At 33.4% G+C, this 23350-nt stretch overlaps 1 protein-coding gene across 5 annotated transcripts in view; it reads right to left on the minus strand.

The window, feature by feature from the left end:
• FNBP1L (formin binding protein 1 like) overlaps positions 1-23350 on the minus strand; it is a 109724-nt gene that overhangs the window by 8646 nt on the left and 77728 nt on the right. For all 5 annotated transcript variants that reach the window (XM_038541311.1, XM_038541314.1, XM_038541313.1 and 2 more), the window contains 5 exons: positions 18995-19099; positions 15537-15665; positions 13365-13511; positions 11241-11444; positions 2096-2205 (listed from right to left, as the gene is read on the minus strand). In XM_038541311.1, coding sequence (XP_038397239.1) covers positions 2096-2205; positions 11241-11444; positions 13365-13511; positions 15537-15665; positions 18995-19099 — 695 coding nt within the window. The remainder of the gene's footprint in view (positions 1-2095; positions 2206-11240; positions 11445-13364; positions 13512-15536; positions 15666-18994; positions 19100-23350) is intronic.

Raw genomic sequence — 23350 nt, forward strand, 5'->3', positions numbered from 1 at the left:
CTCTTTTTCCCTCTTCATTTCCTAGAGGTTACATTTCCTTTTCCCTTCTCACCTCTGCTGTCTCATCTTTCTCAGTGGATCCTTCTCTACCCCTGTTCAACTTTTAAATGTGTGTTACATAAAATGACAACAAAGGTTTCTTCTCACCTCATCCTACACTTCTTTTTGAAAATGATCTCTTCCTGCTTTGTTTTTTTACTGGTTTTATTGATACATAATGGACTCTTACTACCTTTAGAGGATACTCAAATATCTCCAGTCTTCCTTCTTTCCTAAGTTCTAGACACCTTGAACAAGTATCCTTTCTGTGATCCATCTAAGTGCCATGTTTTTTTAATTTTATGCTCTTCAGTGATTTTTTTCTTTTAAGGTTTTATTTATTTATTTGAGAGACAGTGAGAGAAAGAGCAGAAGTGGCAGAGGGAAAGGAAAGGGGGCTTCCCACTGAGCAGGGAACCCAACATGGGGCTCAATCCCAGGACCCCAAGCTGAAGGCAGACGCTTTACTGACTGAGCCACCCAGGAACCCCTGATTTTTCTTTATAAAATAAGCCCCTAAGTGTAATGAAGTACTGTCTAGTGTTTTAAGTGCAAGAAGGCTGTGAGGTGCGTTATGGAAAAAATACATGTGGTTACATAGGTTTTGTTCATGCATGAGTTACAGTGCTATTGGCCCTGAGTTCAAAGTTAATGAATCAGGGCACCTGGGTAGCCCAGTGTTTGAGCATCTGCCTTTAGCTCAGTTCATGATTCCAGGGTCCTGGGATTGAGTGTGGGAAGCCTGCTTCTCCCTCTGCCTAAGTCTCTGTGTCTCTCATGAATAAATAGATAAAATCTTAAAAAAAAATTTCTGAATCAACAATATATATTAGCTAATGTCTTCAAACAGAAACACACGTAAAACAAGGTTATAATCTGGGCACCTGGGTGGCTTAGTCACTTAAGCATCCGACCCTTGATTTTAGCTCAGGTCATGATCTCAAGGACTTGGGATCAAGCCCTGCATTGGGCTCCATGCTTAGCAGGGAGTAGGCTTGAGAATCCTCTCTCCTCTCCCTCTGCCCCTCCTCCCACTCAAACAAATAAATAAAATCTTAAACAAACAAACAAAAAAACAAGGTCATAATTGATCAGTTGATGAAAATGCTGTGACCAGAACGTAAATGGAGCCTACACCTGTATATTCCATTTCATTATTGACTAAATCAGTGTTCACAGTGACTTTATAGAACATAACTACCACCAAAAACAAGAATCGACTATATTACAATATTTATGATTAAGCATCCTATCATAACTGATGTACAATTCTTAACATCAAAACTTCAATCATTTCTACACTTGAAACTAAAGTGACATTGTGTGTCAACTATACTACAATAACAGGAAAAACAAAACACAAAATCTGGAATAAAACTGCCTGAGCTGAGCTGCAAAAAAAAAACCCAAACCCCTCAAAAACCTTCAATCACTTGTACTACAGTTTAAGCTCCAATTTTATTTTCAATATAAAAGCAGATAGTAAGGCACCAATTCACTGTAATAACCCTGTATTCATTATAACTATCTGTTCATGATAACAAAATTGAACTGAAGGAAACTTTTTATAACATTGAAAAAAAAATCACATCTATGAATCAATGAATCTGACGCTGTAAGTAATCAAGTATTATCTGCCGACACATCTTGCTGCAAACAAAATAATTATGGCTTTAGGTTTCTACTGAACTCAATTTATATATCAAAAAAAAAAAAAGAAATACATCAAAGTATCAGAGATAGTTAATGTTGGTGAAACTAGATAATGAATCTAGATAATGAATCATCAAACTATTTTGCAATATTACAGAAAGCATATATACAGACTACTGGCATCCAATAAGTAAACTGCAACCTAAGAAACAAACAATTCATTTTTATCTGTGACATGGCAATTATAAAATTTTTCAAAGTTTAGGAGCATATTTTTCCCCCAAAGGTATTTCAATTACAAATATAGGATTTTTAAACCTTTTATACATCACATTTCAACACATCATTCAAAGTAGACCCCTTAAGGAATAATAACGGTAGAAAAGACTTAATGGAAAAATACTTTTGGTCTGATTCTTTTTGTAGTTCTCTGTTAAGTTCATCGATGCGCTGCTGCAGCTTTTTACGTCTCTGTTCTGGTGGGAGATGACTGAAATCTTCTAGTGCTGGGCCCTGAAAAGAGAATCTAAATCATTATAAAAGACATCTTCAGGAAACTTTCTTTTTTAAGTAAACCCGCTATAAAATAAAAATATGTATCAGTTTTATAAAACAAAAATATGTATCAGTTTTTAAGTTTAATTTCAAATTAGCCCCCAAACAACCCTTTTTAAGAGGAAATCTAAACAGATATGTATGTTAATTAAAACTGTATTGAAGAAAGAACTCAAATTCCTGTCAGTTCATAAAATCATGAAACATAATAGGTAAAAATATAACCAGATAAAGAAAATTAGTAATGACCACTATCACATTATTTTCAGGTCTTGGCAGTTAAAATGAATACATATGAATCTTCTTACAGCAACAACAACAAAATGGAAACACTTAACATTTCTCACCTATACAAATAATTGTTTTATAGGTAACATCACATTGCCAAATCAAATATTGCGAATGTTGACTGCAAATATGAGAAGTTTATACAAATAAGCAACTTACCTCATGAAAGATAACTAATTAGTGAAATGTATTTTAATATTGCATAGTCTTTCAATGATTATATTAAGCCACTCTTTAGAACCAAAACATACCTGATTGTTAAAAAACAAAAGGTAGAACTATCCACTGTGTGAAATGTAAGTAGAAATTATGCTAGAAAGGAGTTTATTTTCAATTATCTTTTTGTACAACCTAATAACATACCTCAGTAATTCCTGAAAGAAAGATATAATCCAAAAAAGAGGTGATCCTTCTTTAGGAAAGATGCTGGATGTTTGAAAATGTTTTAGTATTTTAATATTCAAGAAACTGTATCATTTAAGAAAAAGTACTGGCATTTAGATGTAAACTTCTGATTCAAACTATGTCTTTCTTAAATGTTAATCATGTCACTCTTCTTTATCTTATTAGTTTACACAACAGAGCCATATTAGCAACTACTGATTTTCCATTTACTATAAACCCATATTTACATTAGTTTTTTTTTTTTTTAAGATTTTATTTATTTATTCATGAGAGACACAGAGAGAGAGAGAGAGAGAGTGAGGCAGAGACACAGGCAGAGGGAGAAGCAGGCTCCATGCAGGGAGCCCGATGTGGGACTCAATCCCAGGACTCCAGGATCACACCCCAGGCTGAAGGCAGGCGCTAAACTGCTGAGCCACCCAGGCGTCCCTACATTAGTTTTTTATACACTCCAAAAACTGATGACATTTTTCTTTTTAAAATGGTGATTTTAAGAATATGCAAGTTCAATTTTTAAAATACTGTTGAAATGCATCCTTGCTCTTTGGGCCATTTATGCCTATAAGATATGCTAAGTAGCTTTATTTCATCATCTATAAGAATGTTTCCCAACTTTTAAAAAACTCACTTTTAGGAGGGTGCCATGATCAAAGGTAATATTTAATTAATAACAGAATCTCAATTTTCCCCAAGTGGCCTACACATTATGGATATTTAACAAGCTTGCCTTAAAAAAAGTAGGGCATCTTGTCTAAGTGGCTTTGTTTTTTAATCTACAAGTAGCAGAAATAAGAATCTGTTTATCAACTGAATCTGACCTAAATAAATGAATGGCAGAATTTCCTATACAAGGTAGGTGCCTTTAAATTATTATTTTTTTAAAGATTTTATTTATTTATTCATGAGAGACACAGAGAGAGAGAGGCAGAGACACAGGCAGAGGGAGAAGCAGGCTCCATTCAGGGAGCCCGACACGGGACTTGATCCCGGGATTCCGGGATCAGGCCCTGAGCTGAAGGCAAGTGCTAAACCAGTGAGCCACCCAGGCGTCCTGGTGCCTTTAAATTTAGTGGTCAATTATTAATGTAAGTTGTCAGATTTAATCTAATTTACATACAGGTTCTGAAAACTATTATATATGTGCCAAAGATAAAACTTTATATTTTTAAAATTCTGAAAAACTATTTAATAAAGAAATATATTTCAATGTTTTTTGGGGGGGAGTAATAAAATAAACTCACAATTACCTATATGTAAACCTGCCAGATTTCCACTTACTCCTAATTAAACCTTGTTCTCAAATTTATAAACAGTGGATACCTGTTAATAAATCCCATTTTGACATTATAACCTGTTGTTTTATAGAACATGAGAACTAAACACTACTTCCTATAGATATAAAGACCTTTGAGGCAGGAAACAACAACTTTTCCTATTACAAGGGAATTAATTTATAAAAGATCAGACTGCAAGTGTGAAAGAAAGTGGTCTGAAAGAGAGTGGTCTGTTTTTTCAAAAATAAACTATGCAAGGACCCAAAGACTTGGGGATTAGGTCTTCACAATGCAGTTCCATTAATGTGTCTGAAAGGTATAAAGGACCATGACACATACACGCTCACACACATACACTGTACACACACACATAGTATTCAGGTTATGTGTGCTTTTATTACCATTCAGTAGTACAGAAGAAGAAAGCACTGACTCTCTGATGAAATTAGAAGGAAATTTTCTTACTATTTTGAAAATCTAATGTTTCTTGTGATAAACACAAATTTATACAATCTTTTTAAAAGACCTTAAAAATCATTTTTAATTTTCCTTCTGTAAAAACAAGAACTTTGGTTCTACTGTGTAACTTTAAAAATAATGATTAACTATAATTTTATGCTCTGTAACATGACAAGGACTCCACTCAATAACATTTAAGAACTTAATGGGTTGATTACAGGTAACCACATTATTTTTGAATTTTACGACATCAAGAAGTACTGGCATATATTGGACTACGGAATAAATTATAAAAAGAAAAGACACATACGAGGTGAAAATGCGGGGTTGTACCTTACCACTTATTTTTAATTAAAAAAAAAAAAAAAGAAAACAATGTCTTATTTAATGTTGGCACAGTATATAGATCAGCACATAAGGCTTACCATCTTCACCGACCACTGAATAGTTCAATGGAAAACAGAAAGAAATGGTAAATTATTCATATGAAATCATAATACAGAAGATGCAATAACTTATACTTTTTTATATTAAAATAAATCATGAACATTTCACAATCCAAACAATTATGCCAGAAAAACAATTTTAAGCACATATTGGGGAAAGTTACTTGCAAAAAAAAAAAAAAATACACTGATGATAATGGGCAGATATTTTCTAAATGCAACTAAAACTCAAAAGTAAATAGAAATCATTTGATCAGTAATTATTTTTCTTCTTTAAAAGATAATTTTTTCCATAAATGGATTCACTTACATAGCTCTTTATTCTCAAAATACTAATATTTGAAAAGTTGAATATAAAGATCTAATATTAATCATTTAAAAGAAATCTTACATGAAGTATTAAAAAATGAAAGGCTCTTCCCAATTCATTAAACAAAACAGATTACAGGAATTTTTACAGTTTAAAACATTATTTTGTATTTAAATATGTCAAGGGTAGAGAAGGGTAACACTTCTAGTTTAAAGGTTTTTTTTTTTTTTAAGAAAATGTACAGAAACATCATTTCCCATACATATTTCCTAAAAGACATAAATATATGGGCTGAATATTGCTTTGAAGACAGTGCTTCTATTTTTCAGTTTTTATTCTGAAATCCATATGCTCAATAAGCAACACTAAAAATATAATGGTAATTTTTAGAAAACTGGATAAACTTTATTTTTTCAGAAAAATGAAATGACATAGCCAGAGTGCTCTCATACAGTATATATACCACTAATATATATATATAACCCAAACTATGTGGGTTAACAGGGTTCTGCAACTGGCAATGCATCTATAAAGCATCCCCAGTACACACATGTGTGCACACATGTGCACGCTTACACACACACACACGCACATGCACACCCTTAGTGATCCATAATATGCAATAAAGCTTTACAAAGTTAATCTTTACATTCATTGTGTTTGGTTCACAACCTCTAAAATTTTTACTTTTCCCTATTTTCTAAATCATGATGTTTTAGAGAAGGTAGAGGGCATGTCAGGTATAATTTCAATAAAAAATGAGAACTTTAATAAATAATTGACAAAAATATCTACCCCTTATCTCCAATGAATTGGCTATATATATTAATGGTTATGATGATAAGAAAGATGACATTTACTATCCATTATCTTTCCAAATTAAGCTTAACATTCTTTAGACTGTCAGTAGTTTCAGGGAACAAAACCACAACTTATTTTGGTATCAAAATTCCTGATAAAAAGATTAAAAGGATTCAATTTAAAAAATATATTCATGGTCTTTTTAAATGTTAATTAATACAAAATAAACAGAGCACAAGAAACAAAATATGTGAAGTATTTGAATTTATCTTTTATAAATTTTCCCCAGCTAAATTTCTAAGTGAAATAACTATTTTTCCAGTTTCTATTTTAATACGTTTTAAAGAAAACATTAAGATGATTATAACTGAAGTATCAAATATTTCAGTTTTTAGTTAATCTAGTTTCCTATCAATTAGATTAATTTATGGTTCAATAACCTCAGGTTTGAGGTTTTACAAAGAACTCAAGTTCTTTGTAAAAATATTAGAAATACATCAAAATATTTCTTCTTTTAAGTAATTAACTCATGTTCAATGCATAAATATCTTACTCTCATAAACAGTTATCATGTACCTATAACTAGAAAACTTCACATACCCCCAACACCTTAACAAATATACAAAGAAGCTAAAAAGGAAATCTGTTAGGTAATTACAATTATTAGATATATTTCATTTAAAGATAGGAAAATCCTGCTAACTATATTCTGAATAAGTACAAGCTTACAAATATGACTAGGTTTTTTTTGTAACCTTGTCATATTTTATAAATATGACAAGGTTACAAATAAGACCATGAATAATTCAGACAGAATACATGGACTTACTATTGCTAGATAAATCTACTTTCCCTCAAAAAAAGGATTACACAGCAAACTCAAATGAAATAGAGTAAAAATTATTGGTTTCTGTATTAATAGTGGTTAAGTCTACATGTACACCAAATATCCATTAATAGTTAGCTCTTGATGTCACAGGAGAAAATTATACACCACTATCTCTCAGAAAAGGTCTACTGGGATCACTATCAAATTCAAAAACATCAGTCAAATATAGCATTTCTCACATTCCTAAAAATATTAGGAACTATATATACTAAGTTTCTTTAAAAAAAAAAAAAAGAAAGAAATTATAATTTTTTAGAAAAGTCCAAAGTAGGTATTTAGGAAAAGCAATGTAGCAAACATAGTTCAAAGCAAGAGTTTCAGATTTGATTGGTACAACTCATCAGCTTTAAGAAACTTTAAAGACTTACTATGTAAGCTTAATGGACTCACATGTAAATACATGTTTAAAAAAAAAAACAACTGGCTTCTTAAAACTTCTTTTTGGATTTTTCTACATTGAGAAAATTCGTAAGTGGCAGAAAATATTCTCTACGGGCTAATTTTGAAAGAGAATCTGATAAACTACCAAATACCAACAAAATGAAAAACTTGTCAATGCCAAAGTTATATAATAAACTTTCTTTTCTGCTCTATCCTCCAATCCCCTAGAGTCAATTTATCTGTCAATTTTCTACCTTGCATATTGCTTTTTTCCTTTGGTACAATAAGTAATAACAAAGGAGGAGGATTTTGGCCTTTTGGAAGCACCCTTCCCAGAACAATGTACTAATATTTAAAATTAAAGCAATAAATGTAAATAAGACAAATAATGACTAAGCAGATACTTTTTAAGTTCTACAGTTTATAAAATTCCACATATCAACTTATTCAGTATGAATGAAGACGTCACATATTTAAACTTCTCTCTCCAGGGCTCACAGTTTGATCTGTCTAAACTTTCTGACACAGAACTACATTTATTTCGTATCTCCATAATTATACAGTGTAGATTACCATAACTGGGTCTGGTGGACTTAGTGTGTAAGATACATAAACAATTCCAAGAATATAGCTACTAAATAGTAATTTCTCATGATTTATGTAACACATAATATTTAATTAAGTCTAAATCATCATAGAGAAAAAAGATGGAATTCTACCCTCATAATTCAAGTAACAGAAGTGACTTCTTAAAAGTCCTTCAAACAAGTGTTAAGGGGTTTTTTAAATGAATACAGGTACCTGTAGTGCTTGTAGGTATAATACAGACTTATTCCTAATGACTTTTCAGAATGTTACTTATTATCTGTATCATCATTCACACTCAGAATTAGGTAAGATAGATGTAAAACTGTTTATGACATTATAGGAAAAAAGAAGTCCAAAAAGGGACATCATTCACTAGAACATGTCTGCTGCGTTACATGGTAACACTTCAGTTTGTCATATTGTTATAATGAAAATGCAGAGAATAATGTAATCTTGCCCTATGTGGGGCCAAAAGAGAAACTCAACCAAAGCAATTGGTAGAAAAGGTTACAAAAAGTAGTAAAACCAGACAGGCTAGACAGAAAAGAAAAGAGAAGACATGAAAAAAAAAAGGAGGAGGAGGGAAAATGGGGAGCAAGAACAAGAGCCCAACTACAGTATATCATCACTGTTAATGATTAGATGTCATGGCACTGAGAGACTCTGAGTTCTCATCTGTGGGCTATCAAACCTATGTTTTTCATATGAACAAACAAATGCTCAAATTTTATAAATATATCTAAATTATGAGCTATGAATATTATAAGGACACCCTTAAAATCAAACAAATGAGAAATTAGCATCACTAAAGTAATGGAATAACACTAATATTTATCAGTAGTCTAACAGTTGTTGCTAAAAAATAGTTTAACATTTGGTTTCTACTATTCTAAAATTTTTCATTTGCAGAATATCTTTAGTTTTAAGTAAACATCAAAGGCTGGCCATTTTTTTAAAAAAAGGAAAAATTTTGGTAAAAAATACTTCTAAATCAAGAACATAAATTCCATGTAAACATTAATAATATCTAGTATTTTATAGGCTTTATGATTTACAAAATACCTACTAATATATTATCTTTGATCTACAATCTTGATATTTATTAACACACCTATCTTTAATTCTTTATTTAACTACTGGAAACTGTTTTATACTTCTAAAAGTAGGGCAATTAAAATTGAACTTGATTTTTTTATTGTCAACAAAATACATTATAAATTGGCAGAAGTCATTATTAGTGACAAATTATTACATAAGTAACTTCAGTGACAAATTACTGAAAGTCTTAAAAATGTAAATACATTACAAGACAATGGTGGACATATGATTTCACATAAACAAAAAAAATAGCTAATATGATTGTACCCAGCACCCTCTTTATAATACCATTCTTTTATGGTTGAGCATTTCAAATGTTATAAAGAGGAGTTGTTTTTAACTTGAGGGCAGCTATGCTTAATTCTGTGGTGTTTTTAAACTACATATTTACTGGAGAGAGCCTTATAATGAGGGTGGAGAGTATTAAAAGCCACACTACACACACAATAGGCCATCATGCATTTTAACCCATTATTAAACTTACCCCTCTTTTGAGGCTTCTGAAAGAAGGAATTCTGGGCTTCCCTGTTTTTATTTCATTCATACAATAATGCACGGGCTCAATGGAGAATGTGAGAAACTGGGACCCATTAGGAGTACTGGATGTGAATAAACTAGTAGGGGTTAAGGGTGGGGACTGTGGCTAATATGGAAATAAAGAAAGGAATCAATAAGCCAAATGTGCATAGTTTTTTCCTAAATGAAAATTCTATTTTTGGCAACATACTTTTCACAAAATAAATCTCAAAGTTTTCTATAAAAATATAAGAGAATTAACATAGCTTTGCCAAAACTGTCATTTTAAAAAGTCAAATTTACTTTAAAAAATGTACCATTTCATTTGATCACTTTTTACAAGATACTAAAAATATAGAGTACACAAATTATAATGTTAGAGAGAGCAATATGACCTATATAAAAAATTCTCTTCTGGTTTCTAGAATATTAGCACTACCTAACTGGTTATACTTTAACCTGTACTTGTCAGAGATAAAGGCAGCAGCTACAGGTAAAGTTATCTAAATAGATAATGTCTATTAAAATATTAAAATTACAACTGATTTTCACAAATAGGCAAATTTCATTACATTTGTGTTTTTTCTCTCAGACTATTCCTATTTCATCCTCACTGCACCTCATTTTTAAAAAATATGTCAGTAGTCCTTCTTTTTCTAAGTTCGCCTATCTACTCTGATTTGACTTAAAAAAAAAAAAAAGTCTCACCTCTCAACTTCTCACCTGGAAAATATTATTAAAAGCAAGAATAATGCTTGAGTTATTATAAGTGCATTTCTAAAGATATTTATAGGTATAATTTGAGTTAAATTTATCTACATTCTTGAGCCAAGAGCAGAAAAATGAATTAAGATCATGTGTACTTTAATAAAGCATATCAGATTAAAAGTACATATCTATTCTCAAACTACATAGACTCTATTATAATCACTAAATTGGTAAGATTAAGTAAGCACTCATTAATTCCATTTGGTCATCTGTTGAGCTAGATTTATCTAATATATACAGCACATCAAAAAGTGGATTTCAACAAGAGTGAGATTCTCTTAGTAAACTAGAGACTTCTTAAACTTCAAATAACCACAAACATTGAATTGAACCCTTCCCATTATTCACATGGATGATAAAAATAACTTTATTAGTATAATCTATAAGAACTAATTTGACATTTATTATTACTACAGTCAACCATTCAATCTAACAGAGAAACTGCAATTTTAGTGGTCTTAGATCATGTTTCCTTAGAAATTCTGATTGAAACTATATACAAGTGAAATTTCAAAAGCATAGGATTCAAAAGATTCACAACTATTTAATATTTTTACTAATTAAGTGGTGTTCAAATGTTAAATCCAGAAATAATTTTTACTATTAAAATACAAAACTAGGTTTCTAATAAGTGAAAAGTTAACTGTATCATTCAAATAAAAATGCTTATTCTCTATTAATAGTAAGCCATTATCCAATCAACACCTACATTGACTTAAATGACACACTAAAATAAAATTATTAGCATAGAGGAATTTTAGGACTTTTACCTTTGGCTTCTTTCCAAAGAGCCACAACTTGCCCTTGGCCTTTCCTACTGTGGTTTTGGCATCCATCTTCCCACTTTCCTGTTTGGATGCACTGATAGTCCCATCAGAAATGGTTCTATAAATATGCTGACTGTAATCTTCAAATGGAAAGTCTCCTGGAGGTTCAAATCCAGACTTGAAGGAGTCTACTACCATTTGAGAGTCCTACATAAAGAAACATGTTTTTAAAACCGTCTCATTTTTAATGTCATTAGCTTTTAAAACCTTACTCAAGAAAATAACAATTTAAAGAAAATAATTCCAAAGTTATCATTAAAGGTTTAAAAGTGAATAATTTCTTCCTGTGGGTCACTAAGAAACATTAAATATTTTAATCCTAATAAAAATACTAATTTATAATCAGATTAACACTTTTTAAATTTGTAATATTCATGAATGTTTTTATTCCATAGCTTCAATCCACTGGAATTCATCTGAATGAGTTAGCTGATAAGAAACATCTAGTTAACAAAAGGAATACAGGAAGAGGTTATTCTCAAGTAGAAATTCTAAGAAGTTTCAAAGGAAAAGGGCTTTTTGCTTTATAAAGGGTATTTACAAAGAAGATGATCTTTGGAACAGGGGAAAGGATATCTAATTGTAAAAGAGAGCAAAAGACAAGTAGAAAGGCTTTCATTCATCCAAAAGGGGAAAGGATAAACAAAATATATTAAGAATATACTTGGGAATATTAACCAAACAAGACAGAAAGATCTCACAAACAGCACTAAATACAAAAAGCAACTTTAAAAATAAGTATGTGAAGTTCAGTATTATTTCCCTAAAATTTAAAACTGATATAACTATATATACTGTCTTTGGACATACATACCACTATCCCAATGTTCTACTGGCACCCTAAGCTCATTATTTTCCAAGAGAATACTTTATCTGTACAAACTCCTCCCAACCCCCAACCATTTCTTTTTTTTCCCTATTTCTGTTAATTGTGCATTTTGCCTGTTATTTAGTCAAAAGTCATCCGTAAATCACACCTGAGTTTTGTCATTAATGTCACCCCTACCACTCACTTGCTAAAGGGTAAGAATGAGAGAGAAGGGACCTAACTCTATTTGTAACCCTGCACCCAGCCATACCGAAATATAAGTATACCTCTGAATTCCCAATTAAAGAACTCAAAACCTTTTTTAAAAAAATTATTAATTTATTTTGGGGAGTGGGGGGGGAGAGCAAATAAGTGAGAGAGGGCAGAGGAAGAGAATCTTCAAGCAGACTCTCCACTGAGCTTGGAGCCAGGGGTGGGGCTTGATCCTAGGACCCCCAAGGTCATGACCTAAGCAGAAACTAAGAATCTGGATGCTTAACCAACTGAGCCACCCAGGTGCCCCCCAAATCCTTTTATTTTAAAAATTTAAGTCAGAATTCTATTTGTTATAGGGAAGGATGGTCATTAATATAATACCAACTTGCTATGAAGACTAAAATATGTGGTACATATTTGGCATTCCCCAAACACTGGTTCTTTCCTCTTGCTCTTTCTTCATGACCTCAGTTTCTGCCAACCATCCTTTCTGGTCACTCAATTGACATTTACTGAGAAATGACCAGTTCTTACTAGACCTTAACTGAGACAGAATGTGAGTGGATATACTTCCTCAAGGGGATTAGGGCTATGCTGTTCCTTCTGCTCATACTGCCTTTCTTACTTTTTCCCATGAGCCATGATTCCATATACTATCCATGCTTCAAGTGCCAACTCTTGTATTAAATGCAATTCTTAGAGTAACTCTAGATCTATTTCTTTCTCTTAACTTTCACTAGAGTAAAATACAGTTTGTAACCTATAATTCATAGGTTACATTATACTCTTGGAGTAGAACTGAAATATTTAGGGAGGGGAGGAGAAGGAAGGATTAGAACTCTTTTCTTTCGGAACTAGAATTTGAGTGTTTAGAATGGTCTTTAAAGCCCAAAGGAGTCCAATCTATTGCCAGACTTCTACAGAATATAATTTAGAATCAGCTACCCATCAATTACTTCATCTCTTTCCCAATTCATTTCACCAACTCCCGCTGCATACCTAAACCAAATACATTTATTCAAATATAATTATATGGCACTTACTCTTCTTTCATCAACTGATTTTGCTGCGAGAATCATTCCTTCCAGACATTTTGAAATGATAGGAATAACTTTGCGTTCTGAGTCTGCAAATCCTCTGTAACACTCACTGAGTTTAATAGTCCTTCGTTCATCCATTTCTTGTAGTTGCTAATAATCAGAAATTTTTTTAAAAAGGGAATACTTAATTTTCTTCTCAGGTTGAAGCAAACCCCACCCCCAAATTAAGGATTCTACAGTAATAGTTACACTGTTGTTAGTATCTTTTCATTAGTGCTGCAGACTTAGAATACTTAAAACTTGAAACTTGTTAAATAACAAAACAAACAAAAAACATCAAGCCTTTCAGCACATCTTAAAACCAGGTGACAATGGCTTTCAAGTATCCCAAAGGGGCTCCCTAACAGACTAGCAGCAACTTACCTGTTAACCACCTCCATCTTTCTTTTTTCTTTCTCTCTCTCTCTCTCTTTTTTTTTTTTAAGATTTTAGTTATTTATTCATGAGAGACACACAAAAAGAGGCAGAGACATAGGCAGAAGTAGGCTCCCTGCAGGGAGCCCAATGCAGGACTCGATCCCAGGACCCTAGGATCATGCCCTAAGCAGAAGACAGACAGATGCACAACCACAGACCCAGCCAGGGACTCCCCTCCTCCCCCCTTCATTTTTCAGTCACAGCAACTGTCTATGCATCCAGGAAAAGTTGCACTTGAAAACAATTCTGATGCCTTTTTTTTTTTTTTTCTTTTTAAGGGACTGGCCTATAACATATATAAATCTGAGAACTGTAAGCCCTTTAGTTAGTTCAGACTACTTTGGTAAGATCTGATTGGGCTATGGATCCACAGCTGACTGAATACCAACAGATACTTTGACCTACCTGTCAGTCTATAGCTCAGAGTGACTGTCAAAGGGTTGGGGACACAAGATGAAAAATAAGCAGCTATATGGTGAAAATGGTACATACAATGGAATTCCCACAATTCAAAAATTCACTGGCATGTGCCACTAAGAATTATGTTGTGACAAGTGAAGTCAAATAAGGGCATTTCTGACACTAATATTTGTCAGTACCGCTAACCTTTCTTCCTTTTAGGAAGCAGTTACACTGTTCAAATCCCCCAAATCCCAGAGCCTTCATACCAGTTTTCCTTCTTTAAGTAACTTCTGAAAGCCTGTGGATTTATTTTGATACCCACATTTTCATAAAGGAATTGCTTCCAGTATTACAAAATGGCAAGGCTGCTCCACAGCAAGGTCCAAACAAAAGGGTCAAGCCCCAAAACACAGAAAGTGGTTGAATCTCCAAGTTAAGGTCTCTCTAGAACATGAAGGCTTAGCTGGAGAGCTTAGAAAAGCATCCAGAGAGTGAGGACCAGCAGGCTAGATATTCTGGATTAAACAACTGGAATATGATACCCACTCTAGCCCACCATCTCTAATCATGCTTCCTTTGTACTGCTAATTTGCTTACAGAGAAAAAGAAAATATATTTGGGCTCACAACTCTTTCCATATAAGCTCTGCTCTCCCAAATACTACTTTCAACACTGTTTCACTTAATCCCTTTTCTCTAATTTTTCTTCTTTCTAGAATAAGCAGTAACATAATCTTCATATAAATTCCGGGTCTTTATCTCAGGCTGTTTGGCAACTATTCATCATCAAGTGATGATGGATGGGAATGGTAAGCAAACTTATGGCCTGAATTACATTTATGATCTGGCAGCTAGGAAGACAAACAGGCAAAAACCAGGCTAGCAAATACATTTCCTAAGATTTATTTCTGCCACATGGACTAATGCCAATGATTCTGGTATAGTGTCAAAAAGCTACATCCCAATTCTTGGCAGGCAGATTACAACGTACAAGTCCAGTGAATTTTCCCCTATATCCTAATGTTCAGTGATATGGTATTAAAATTTATCTAGAAAATGTCATTGTTTTAGCAGACTTTTTATTACACTAATAATAAATCTATAGGAAAATTTGTGATTTCAAAGGTAGGAAAAATTCACTTTTCAAATCTATAATCATAAAGGAAGTTCACATCACTAATCCCAATGACTAGTGAATCTAGAAGCATTCTGGTTGATTCCTGAAACTTAAGTTTTACATTTAAAGACTAGCTCTTCCACCTCTAAAACTACAGTAATTTCATATCCTAAACTTTACCTTGTAAATCTGAGGAATCACTACGTAGAAATGTTTGTGCTGTTCTCCATTAAAGTTCTGTAACTGTGCCGCATATTCATTTTTATTTTCATCAGCCATATGTGTACGCAGATTCAACTGCTGTTTGGCCTAGAGACAAATTGGTCCAAATAATTACCAACAAAAATAACAAAAAAAAAATCATAGCTAATTCACTTTTCTCAAAGTTGCATTAAAAACTAGACTTTTTCTAACTATTAGTATCATTTAAATTTTAAGGAGATGCTTGCAGATCTGGCCAGGGCATTCTCCTTTGCAATATTCCCTTTCTCTTACTACAACATTCCTCCTCCTTGCAATAATCTATTCAAATAAAGTTTCTCCTTAACAAATCCAGATTTTTTTCAATTAAATAAATGACAGCATTATGGCTTGACTTCAAACAGTATGCTCTTAATCATAAGGGAAAATAGTACTGAAATATTTCAGACAGTTAAAAGTTAGTGAAACATTCCTTCAAACATAATCCACTTATATCCAACTCAGAACCACAGGGAAACCAAATAATGATAAAAATGCTAATTTTGGACAAAGTAATACTCAACAATGATTTCCAACTCTATATAAAACCAGAAGTATTTTAAGGAATGTTTATTTAGAATGCAGTTCTGTTCACTGTAATCTCTTATAGAAATGCTTTTCGAATGAGTCATGTAAGCATCATCTACATTGACAAGAATATCAGAATATAAACTTAACATAAAATCATTAATTCTAGATGTAATGACGGGGAATCTAAATAAATTTCTCAACTGTTCTAAAGTAATAAGGAAAAACAAAATAAGAATTAAACTCAATTTTTCAGGGTTCCAAGGAATGAATCATGTTCTATGACAGTGCTTTGGAAATTATAAAGCACACTGTGAATAAAGTTCATTATTTTAATTCCATTTTCTGCAAACGTAGTCTCTAACCTTCCACAAGTTATAGTTCTGAACTCAGAAAAAAACTGGCGTATGGAAATACATGGTAGCCAAGATACTAAATAAGCCCACAAAAATGCATTTAATCCACAGTGTACTTGAAGATTACAATACTTAAGTACTACAGAAACTAAGCACCATGGCCCAAAGTATTTCTACAGAAAAATACATTTGAAGTTCCAACCTGGGACCTTAAATACTCATTCATTTACTTCTTCTCCCTTTCTCCCTGCTCCAATAAACTATCCCCTAACCACAATGGTTCTGTCAGGAGAAACCACGTCTGTTCTAAAGTCACTGGCTATGATTCCCAAAGCCTAAGGAAAATGTTCCAGCAGGGTATGTAGGAGTATAACGCTAGAAGCTAATACAATTTGAAGCCTCCTCTGGTATACTGTGGGCTTCATACTTACTGCCTTCCTTTTTTTTTAATATTGTATTTTAATTTTAAAAAATTTTAATTGTGGTAACTACACAATACACACAACATAATTGACCATCTTAATCATTTTTAAGTGTACAGCTTGGGAGGAGTGTTACGGTATAGTCACATTGTGCAACTGCCTTCCTTTTCTTTAGGAAGATCAGTAATTGGCTTGCTCCCTCTTTACCTTTTTTTTTTTTTTTTTTTTTTAAACCTTTATCAGTAGTTGCTCAACTGAAACTATGTTCCCTTTCCTCCCTGGTCACTTACAACAGAATTCCCCTGTTCTGTATTTTATAAAGCAAATCCTCAAAGTTTTGCAAATTCTCTAAGTAATGGGACTGCAAACAAATATGCATAAGAAAGGAAACTATAAATATTAAAATTCTTAAGTTAGGTCAAACTAACATGACCATGTTATAAACATGTTATAAACATAAACATGTTATATCTAGATTCCAGAATGTCTAATTGGTCTCTAAAGATATTTCTACAGACAAAATGAAAAAACTAAGTTAAATGAGAGTCCAGTTAGAGTTGCTTAACTTGTCGCATAGTACATAAACTACGTATTCAATGTTTGGTAATGAGTCAGAGTCCTTAAGGAACCAGTATCAACTAGCAAGGAAACCTCCCCTGTATATAATAGTGCTATTTCCACCTGTTGGGTGCACATTTTTAATCAAATAATGATAACATATTATGTGCATGACATGATGCTAGGAAGGAAATGAATATATCGATGATCAAAATCAGGATCCAAAATTCTTAACAGCAGGTTAAGTCTAATAATTGATAAGATGGACATATGCATTTAAAATACCAATAGTACAAGTTCCGAGACACATGTCCTCATACCACACCGTATTTGAAAAAACATAGATTTAACCATAAACTCATTGGGAGTCCATCCAAACAATGTGCCCCCCCAAAAAAATTGATATCCATTTAGCCTTAAGTAACATAAATTTGGTGTTCAAAACAAGGCAAGTCATGAAACTCAGGACAGATAAAACTCATACCTGGATTATTACATCCAATCAGAAGTAATATAATTTAAGTGGGATACTGACGAATTAACAGGTATCCAAAGAAAAACAGTCATAAGGAAATGCTAGAGTTGGAAAAATTAAAAAAAAAAAGAACAAACTGCCTTAAGATTGTATTTCCAACCATTAGGAACTTACTATCATTAGAGGTCTAAAGTCACTAAAAAATAGGTTAAAAAAAAAAAAAGCCTTACAAGTTATACCAGAAGGATTTTAAGGTAATTGTAAAACCTGTATTTTATATAATTTTATAGCTTTTAAGTGGTAAGGAAAACGGAATGCAGAAAATAAATTACTCCTCTCTTCCTTCTTAGTTTTTTCTTGTTCTTATCCTATAGAGAATTATCCTAATTTGAAAATATACCTGTTGGGCCTTTGTATATACAAAAAAGTGGAGTAAGGTTCACCTGTTATTTCAAAATCTCAATATTTCTGCTCTATCATTATGTCAAATGTTCTAAGATAAAGAGCATACAGAGGGAAGAAGGAAAAGCTAAGCAGCGATAGTTATAGGGCTGATCCTACAAAGTTTCATTACAGAACATCTGATCCAGGATCAGTTAGTGACAAGAGATTTCAGTTTCCAAAAATGAATGAGTAAATAAATGAGCGAGTTGAGTGAGTGAGTGAAACAAAGACAAATAGTTAACATCACATACCTCTGGCAGTTTGATCTTGTTTTGCCATATGTCAAGTTGGGGAGGCATATTACCCAACCCCTATTTGCACAACCCATCAACTTACTTGAGATTTTCTCTTCTGTTTTGGAATAAGATAGAAACTCAATTCTCAATAGCAACCATGTCTTTCCTATGCATTCTGAATGCAGTTAAGACATTACGATAAAGTAACACTTATTACTTTCTCAGACTAACTTATGATTTGAAGTACACAAATATTGGTATATTTGAGTTTCAGGCATAGTGTTTCTCTTGGGGAAACTACCAATACAAATATTGCAACTACCCTCCATGTGCAAGGAATAATATTTTGATATCAAAGTTAGTTTAGATTATTTCTTACCTTTTCAACATCTGCCTTGGTTGCATTAGTATCATTATCCAATCTTTCGTAACTCTGTTGTGCCTTTTCTGCCTCTCTACATTCTCTTTCAAATTTCTTTTTACTCTGTTTAAAAAATTAAAATAACACACTGAGAAATAAAATTAATTTATCTTTAACTTTAAAATGCTGCCACCATATAGAATCACACTAAAAATAAAACTTTTCTAAATGAGAAAAGAAATGTTAGTATTATAATCAATCTACGTGACTTAAATTATCAGAATGTAAACTGTGAAGAAAAAAATCATAGAGCATGACTGGGTTAATATTATATCATTTACCAATTAAAAAAAATCACATCTATTTTGTGTTTTTATTTTATTATAAGCTTTCAGCTGGACTTGTTTGGTTTCTTTGGTTTTTGTGTTTGGTGTTTTTTTTTGTTTTTTTTTTCTTTTTAAATTTTTTATTTATTTATGATAGTCACAGAGAGAGAGAGAGAGAGAGAGGCAGAGACACAGGCAGAGGGAGAAGCAGGCTCCATGCACCGGGAGCCTGATGTGGGATTCGATCCCGGGTCTCCAGGATCGTGCCCTGGGCCAAAGGCAGGCGCCAAACCGCTGCGCCACCCAGGGATCCCCTTGTGTTTGGTTTTGTAGGTTTCTTTGGTTGGCTGGTATTGGTGTTTGTTTTTATTCTTTTGTGGTGGGATATGGAAATGTCCCTCCAAATCAGCTTCATATTGTTTCTTCCAGGTGTCCCAGTAATACCATTAGCCCAGAACCGGGCCTTTAACATTTTTACTTAATTCAAATTACTATGACTTTGTAAAAGCTATTCACTACAGAGCCATGCGATATGTACCATAGTTCCTTTCTCGCATACTTCTTTTTTTATTCCTGGATTTAAATTTGTTTTTTTACCTTTGCTTAGTTTTCAACATATTTTTTTTCTAATTCCACCCTAGTGTACATAGTTCTTTAAAAATCTCTCCTCAGTTAATTCAACATATTCAGAATTCTATCCATTTTATTTTCTTAATGAAATCTCTTCCAAAGGAAGTGACCTACTGAAATTTGGACTGCTTACACAAACCAAACCTATTGCAAAGTTGCTACTTAGAAATTCCCTTCATTATCACTGCAGAGAATCCTTTCCTCCCCTTGGATTTGAATCTTCTAATTCCCAATTCCATACCTTCCTCTTTTCTTGGTTCATTTCCTTTTTTGCAGGAACACATTCAACAGTAGCTTCCTAAAGATTTGAGGGATATAACTTTCTATGTTTCTATGGCTGAAAAATACCTTTACTATCACTTTCAATTGATAAAATTTGGCTGAGTATGAAACTGTTGGGAATTGTCTTCTATCAGAAATGTGAAAGTTCTAACTAATCCACTATCTTCTAGCTTCCTGATCCCATTCTGATTCCTGATCCTTTGCATAAAGCATACTTGTTTTCCTCTCTGGAAGCTGGGAGGATCTTCTCTCTCTCCTGTTTTGATATTTCATAAAGATATGTCTTGCGTGAGTCCACTGTACTGAGCACCTAGAAAATCCTTTCCATCTGTAAACTCATGTCTTTCTGTTCTGGGAAAATTTTCTTGAATTATTTTTGTCCATTTTCAATGTTTTTTCTTTTTAGAATGCTTATTGTTTTGAAAATGAACCTACAGGATGAACTCTCTACTTTTCTTATATTTTCCATTTCTGTCATTCTGCTCTACTTTGAGAGATTTCTTCAATTTTATTTTTTCTAGTTAGTTTTTCATTTCTGCTATCCTAAAGTTCTTTTGTTTTTTTGTGTTTCTTTGATAGGACCTTATTCCTAGTTCACATAGTATCTTCTCTACTCTCTTTCAGAGTATTAATAGTGTTGCAAATGTTTTGCTTGTTTTTGCAATTTTCTATTTCCTTTCACAGTCAAAGGAAAGCTGCACCCCCCTACCCATATTAGTTTTGGTCTCTAGTATTTACATTAGATGTTTTCTTTAAATGTCTTAGGATTTTTCCTTATATGTTATTTTATTTATTTTTTTTTTAATTTTTATTTATTTATGATAGTCACAGAGAGAGAGAGAGAGAGAGAGAGAGAGAGGCAGAGACACAGGCAGAGGGAGAAGCAGGCTCCATGCACCGGGAGCCCGACGTGGGATTCGATCCCAGGTCTCCAGGATCGCGCCCTGGGCCAAAGGCAGGCGCTAAACCGCTGCGCCACCCAGGGATCCCCTATATGTTCTTATTTTAAAAGCCAACTGAAACTTCTGCAGGTAGAGATTGTGCATTATTGTCTCTTCTTCTAGGGTATTATGGCAAGGCAGTTTTCCTGGAAAAACCTATATTGCTACCTTTAAATCTTTTCTCTCAAGCTGGTTAGATTCCCAGAGGAGACTCCTCAATTTCTTACCTGGAAAAACATATTCCTTGCTACCTGTATTCTGAGAATCATTCAGAAAAAAGCAGAGGATGTCAGTATTTTCTATATACCTAACCCCTTATTAGAACAAGTTAGATGCCAATTTCTTATCTTGGGAATTACAAAACTATACAAGGGACAAATCTGGGTTCCAAACCTCCTAACTACAAGGTCAAAGGTTTAAATTTTTCACAAGGTACCTCTCTCCTCCTTTGACTTTCAGATAGAGACAAGTTTCTTTGCTGCCTCCCTCGGCCAGTGGCCAAAGTTTTTATAGTCTGCTAAAGGGTTAGTCCCTTTGAAGGTTCAAAATTTTATATAGGGATATCCATTCCAACTCTCTACAACATACAGAGCTAAAACACCATCTCTGTCCCTGTGTATTAAAACTTAAGCCCTTAGCAACAAGGTCCAGTAAACCACCACACCCCAATACCTCTGCCTCCATTCTTCAAATGCCATCATATCAGATCATACACCTACTGTTGCGGCTTCTGGTTTACCCTTAGTTTCTAGCAATTGCAGATTCCCCTTTCTCTCAGCTCTAAGAAGTTAAAATACAATAAAAAATATTTTAGCTATTATATCTAGGTATTTGTAGCTAAGAGGTTTCTGAGTTAGCTCAGATCGCTAACTAGAACCAGACATACCTGTACAATTTACAGCAAATAAATATGCTCAAAAATTCTATAAAATTCTTTAAATGTACTATTTTTAGTGTAAAACATCAAATGAAACGTACAATTTATTCAAAGCACATAAATATATCTGAATGCACATATTATTCAGTGTCTCTATTAAGATTAAATTTCCACATTAAAAATAAACTTCCACATTTACTTCTCTGGAACTCAGTTCAGAGTAGTTTTTTCTTTTTTTAAGGATTTTATTTATTTATTCATGAGAGACACACACACACAGAGAGGCAGAGACACAGGCAGAGGGAGAAGCAGGCTCCATGCACGGAGCTCAACGTGGGACTTGATCTCAGATCTCCAGGTTCATGCCCTGGGCTGAAGACGGCACTAACCTGCTGGGCCACGGGGGATGCCCTACAGCGGGGTTTTCAAATTGAGTAGCTACAGGCTACTAATTTTGTTGTGAAGCTACTATATACAAAAGTACTTTTATATTAGGTGTCCTATTATTTGTGAAAAAAATCTTATTAATTTCACTGCAACAGCAAAAGGATCACTAGTACAATATTTAAAAAACTACTAGTACAGTAATATTAAAAATACTACTTCCTGAAAGACATCATTATACAATACAGGAATATACTCCAAAAAAGACTCTTCTTCCTTCATCATTTGTGTGACAAACCAATCAACAGCCACTGCTACTCCCTACCCTTTCTTGGAAGAGCCCATCTCCCAGTGTAAAGGCTGAAAATATACTTGTTTTTCCAGCCTCCCCACAGCTAGAGCATGGTCAAGTAATCTAATCCTGTCAAAGGCACCCCTTAGGAAGTCTGCTGGGGATTTTCTGAAAGTTTTCCCGCTCTGATAAAAAGGAATAGTTAGAAGAGAAATGAACCTCTTTTTCCTGCTTCTGCATGCAGCTGAATGAGGATGTGGTGCTAGACAGCTTGACTGTTGGCCATAAGGGGACAAGCCTGAGAAAAAAAGCCAACATGGTCAAGACAGCAAAGCAGACACAGAAAGGAGAAGCAGCTTTAGTGACATCACTGAGCTACTGATCAACTCTGGAAATGCTGCATTTCTGAGCATTTCTTATAAATTTGCATGCTCAGTTACCTGAGCCGCCTGACAGACCTGGCATCTCTGATACTTCTATCTTGGTAATCTCTCACCATTCCTTCAAAATCTTCTTTGCAGGCTACTCTTTTCTGCCCTCATCTTAAATGCCAGTGTGGCCTATTTTCATTATCCTGGGGTTAATAATTGTCTTTTTAAACTATGTTCCTCAATTTCAACACTCTGTCACTAATTCAGCCTG

Source organism: Canis lupus, chromosome 6 (assembly GCF_011100685.1).
Source record: "Canis lupus familiaris isolate Mischka breed German Shepherd chromosome 6, alternate assembly UU_Cfam_GSD_1.0, whole genome shotgun sequence".
Taxonomy (NCBI): domain Eukaryota; kingdom Metazoa; phylum Chordata; class Mammalia; order Carnivora; family Canidae; genus Canis; species Canis lupus.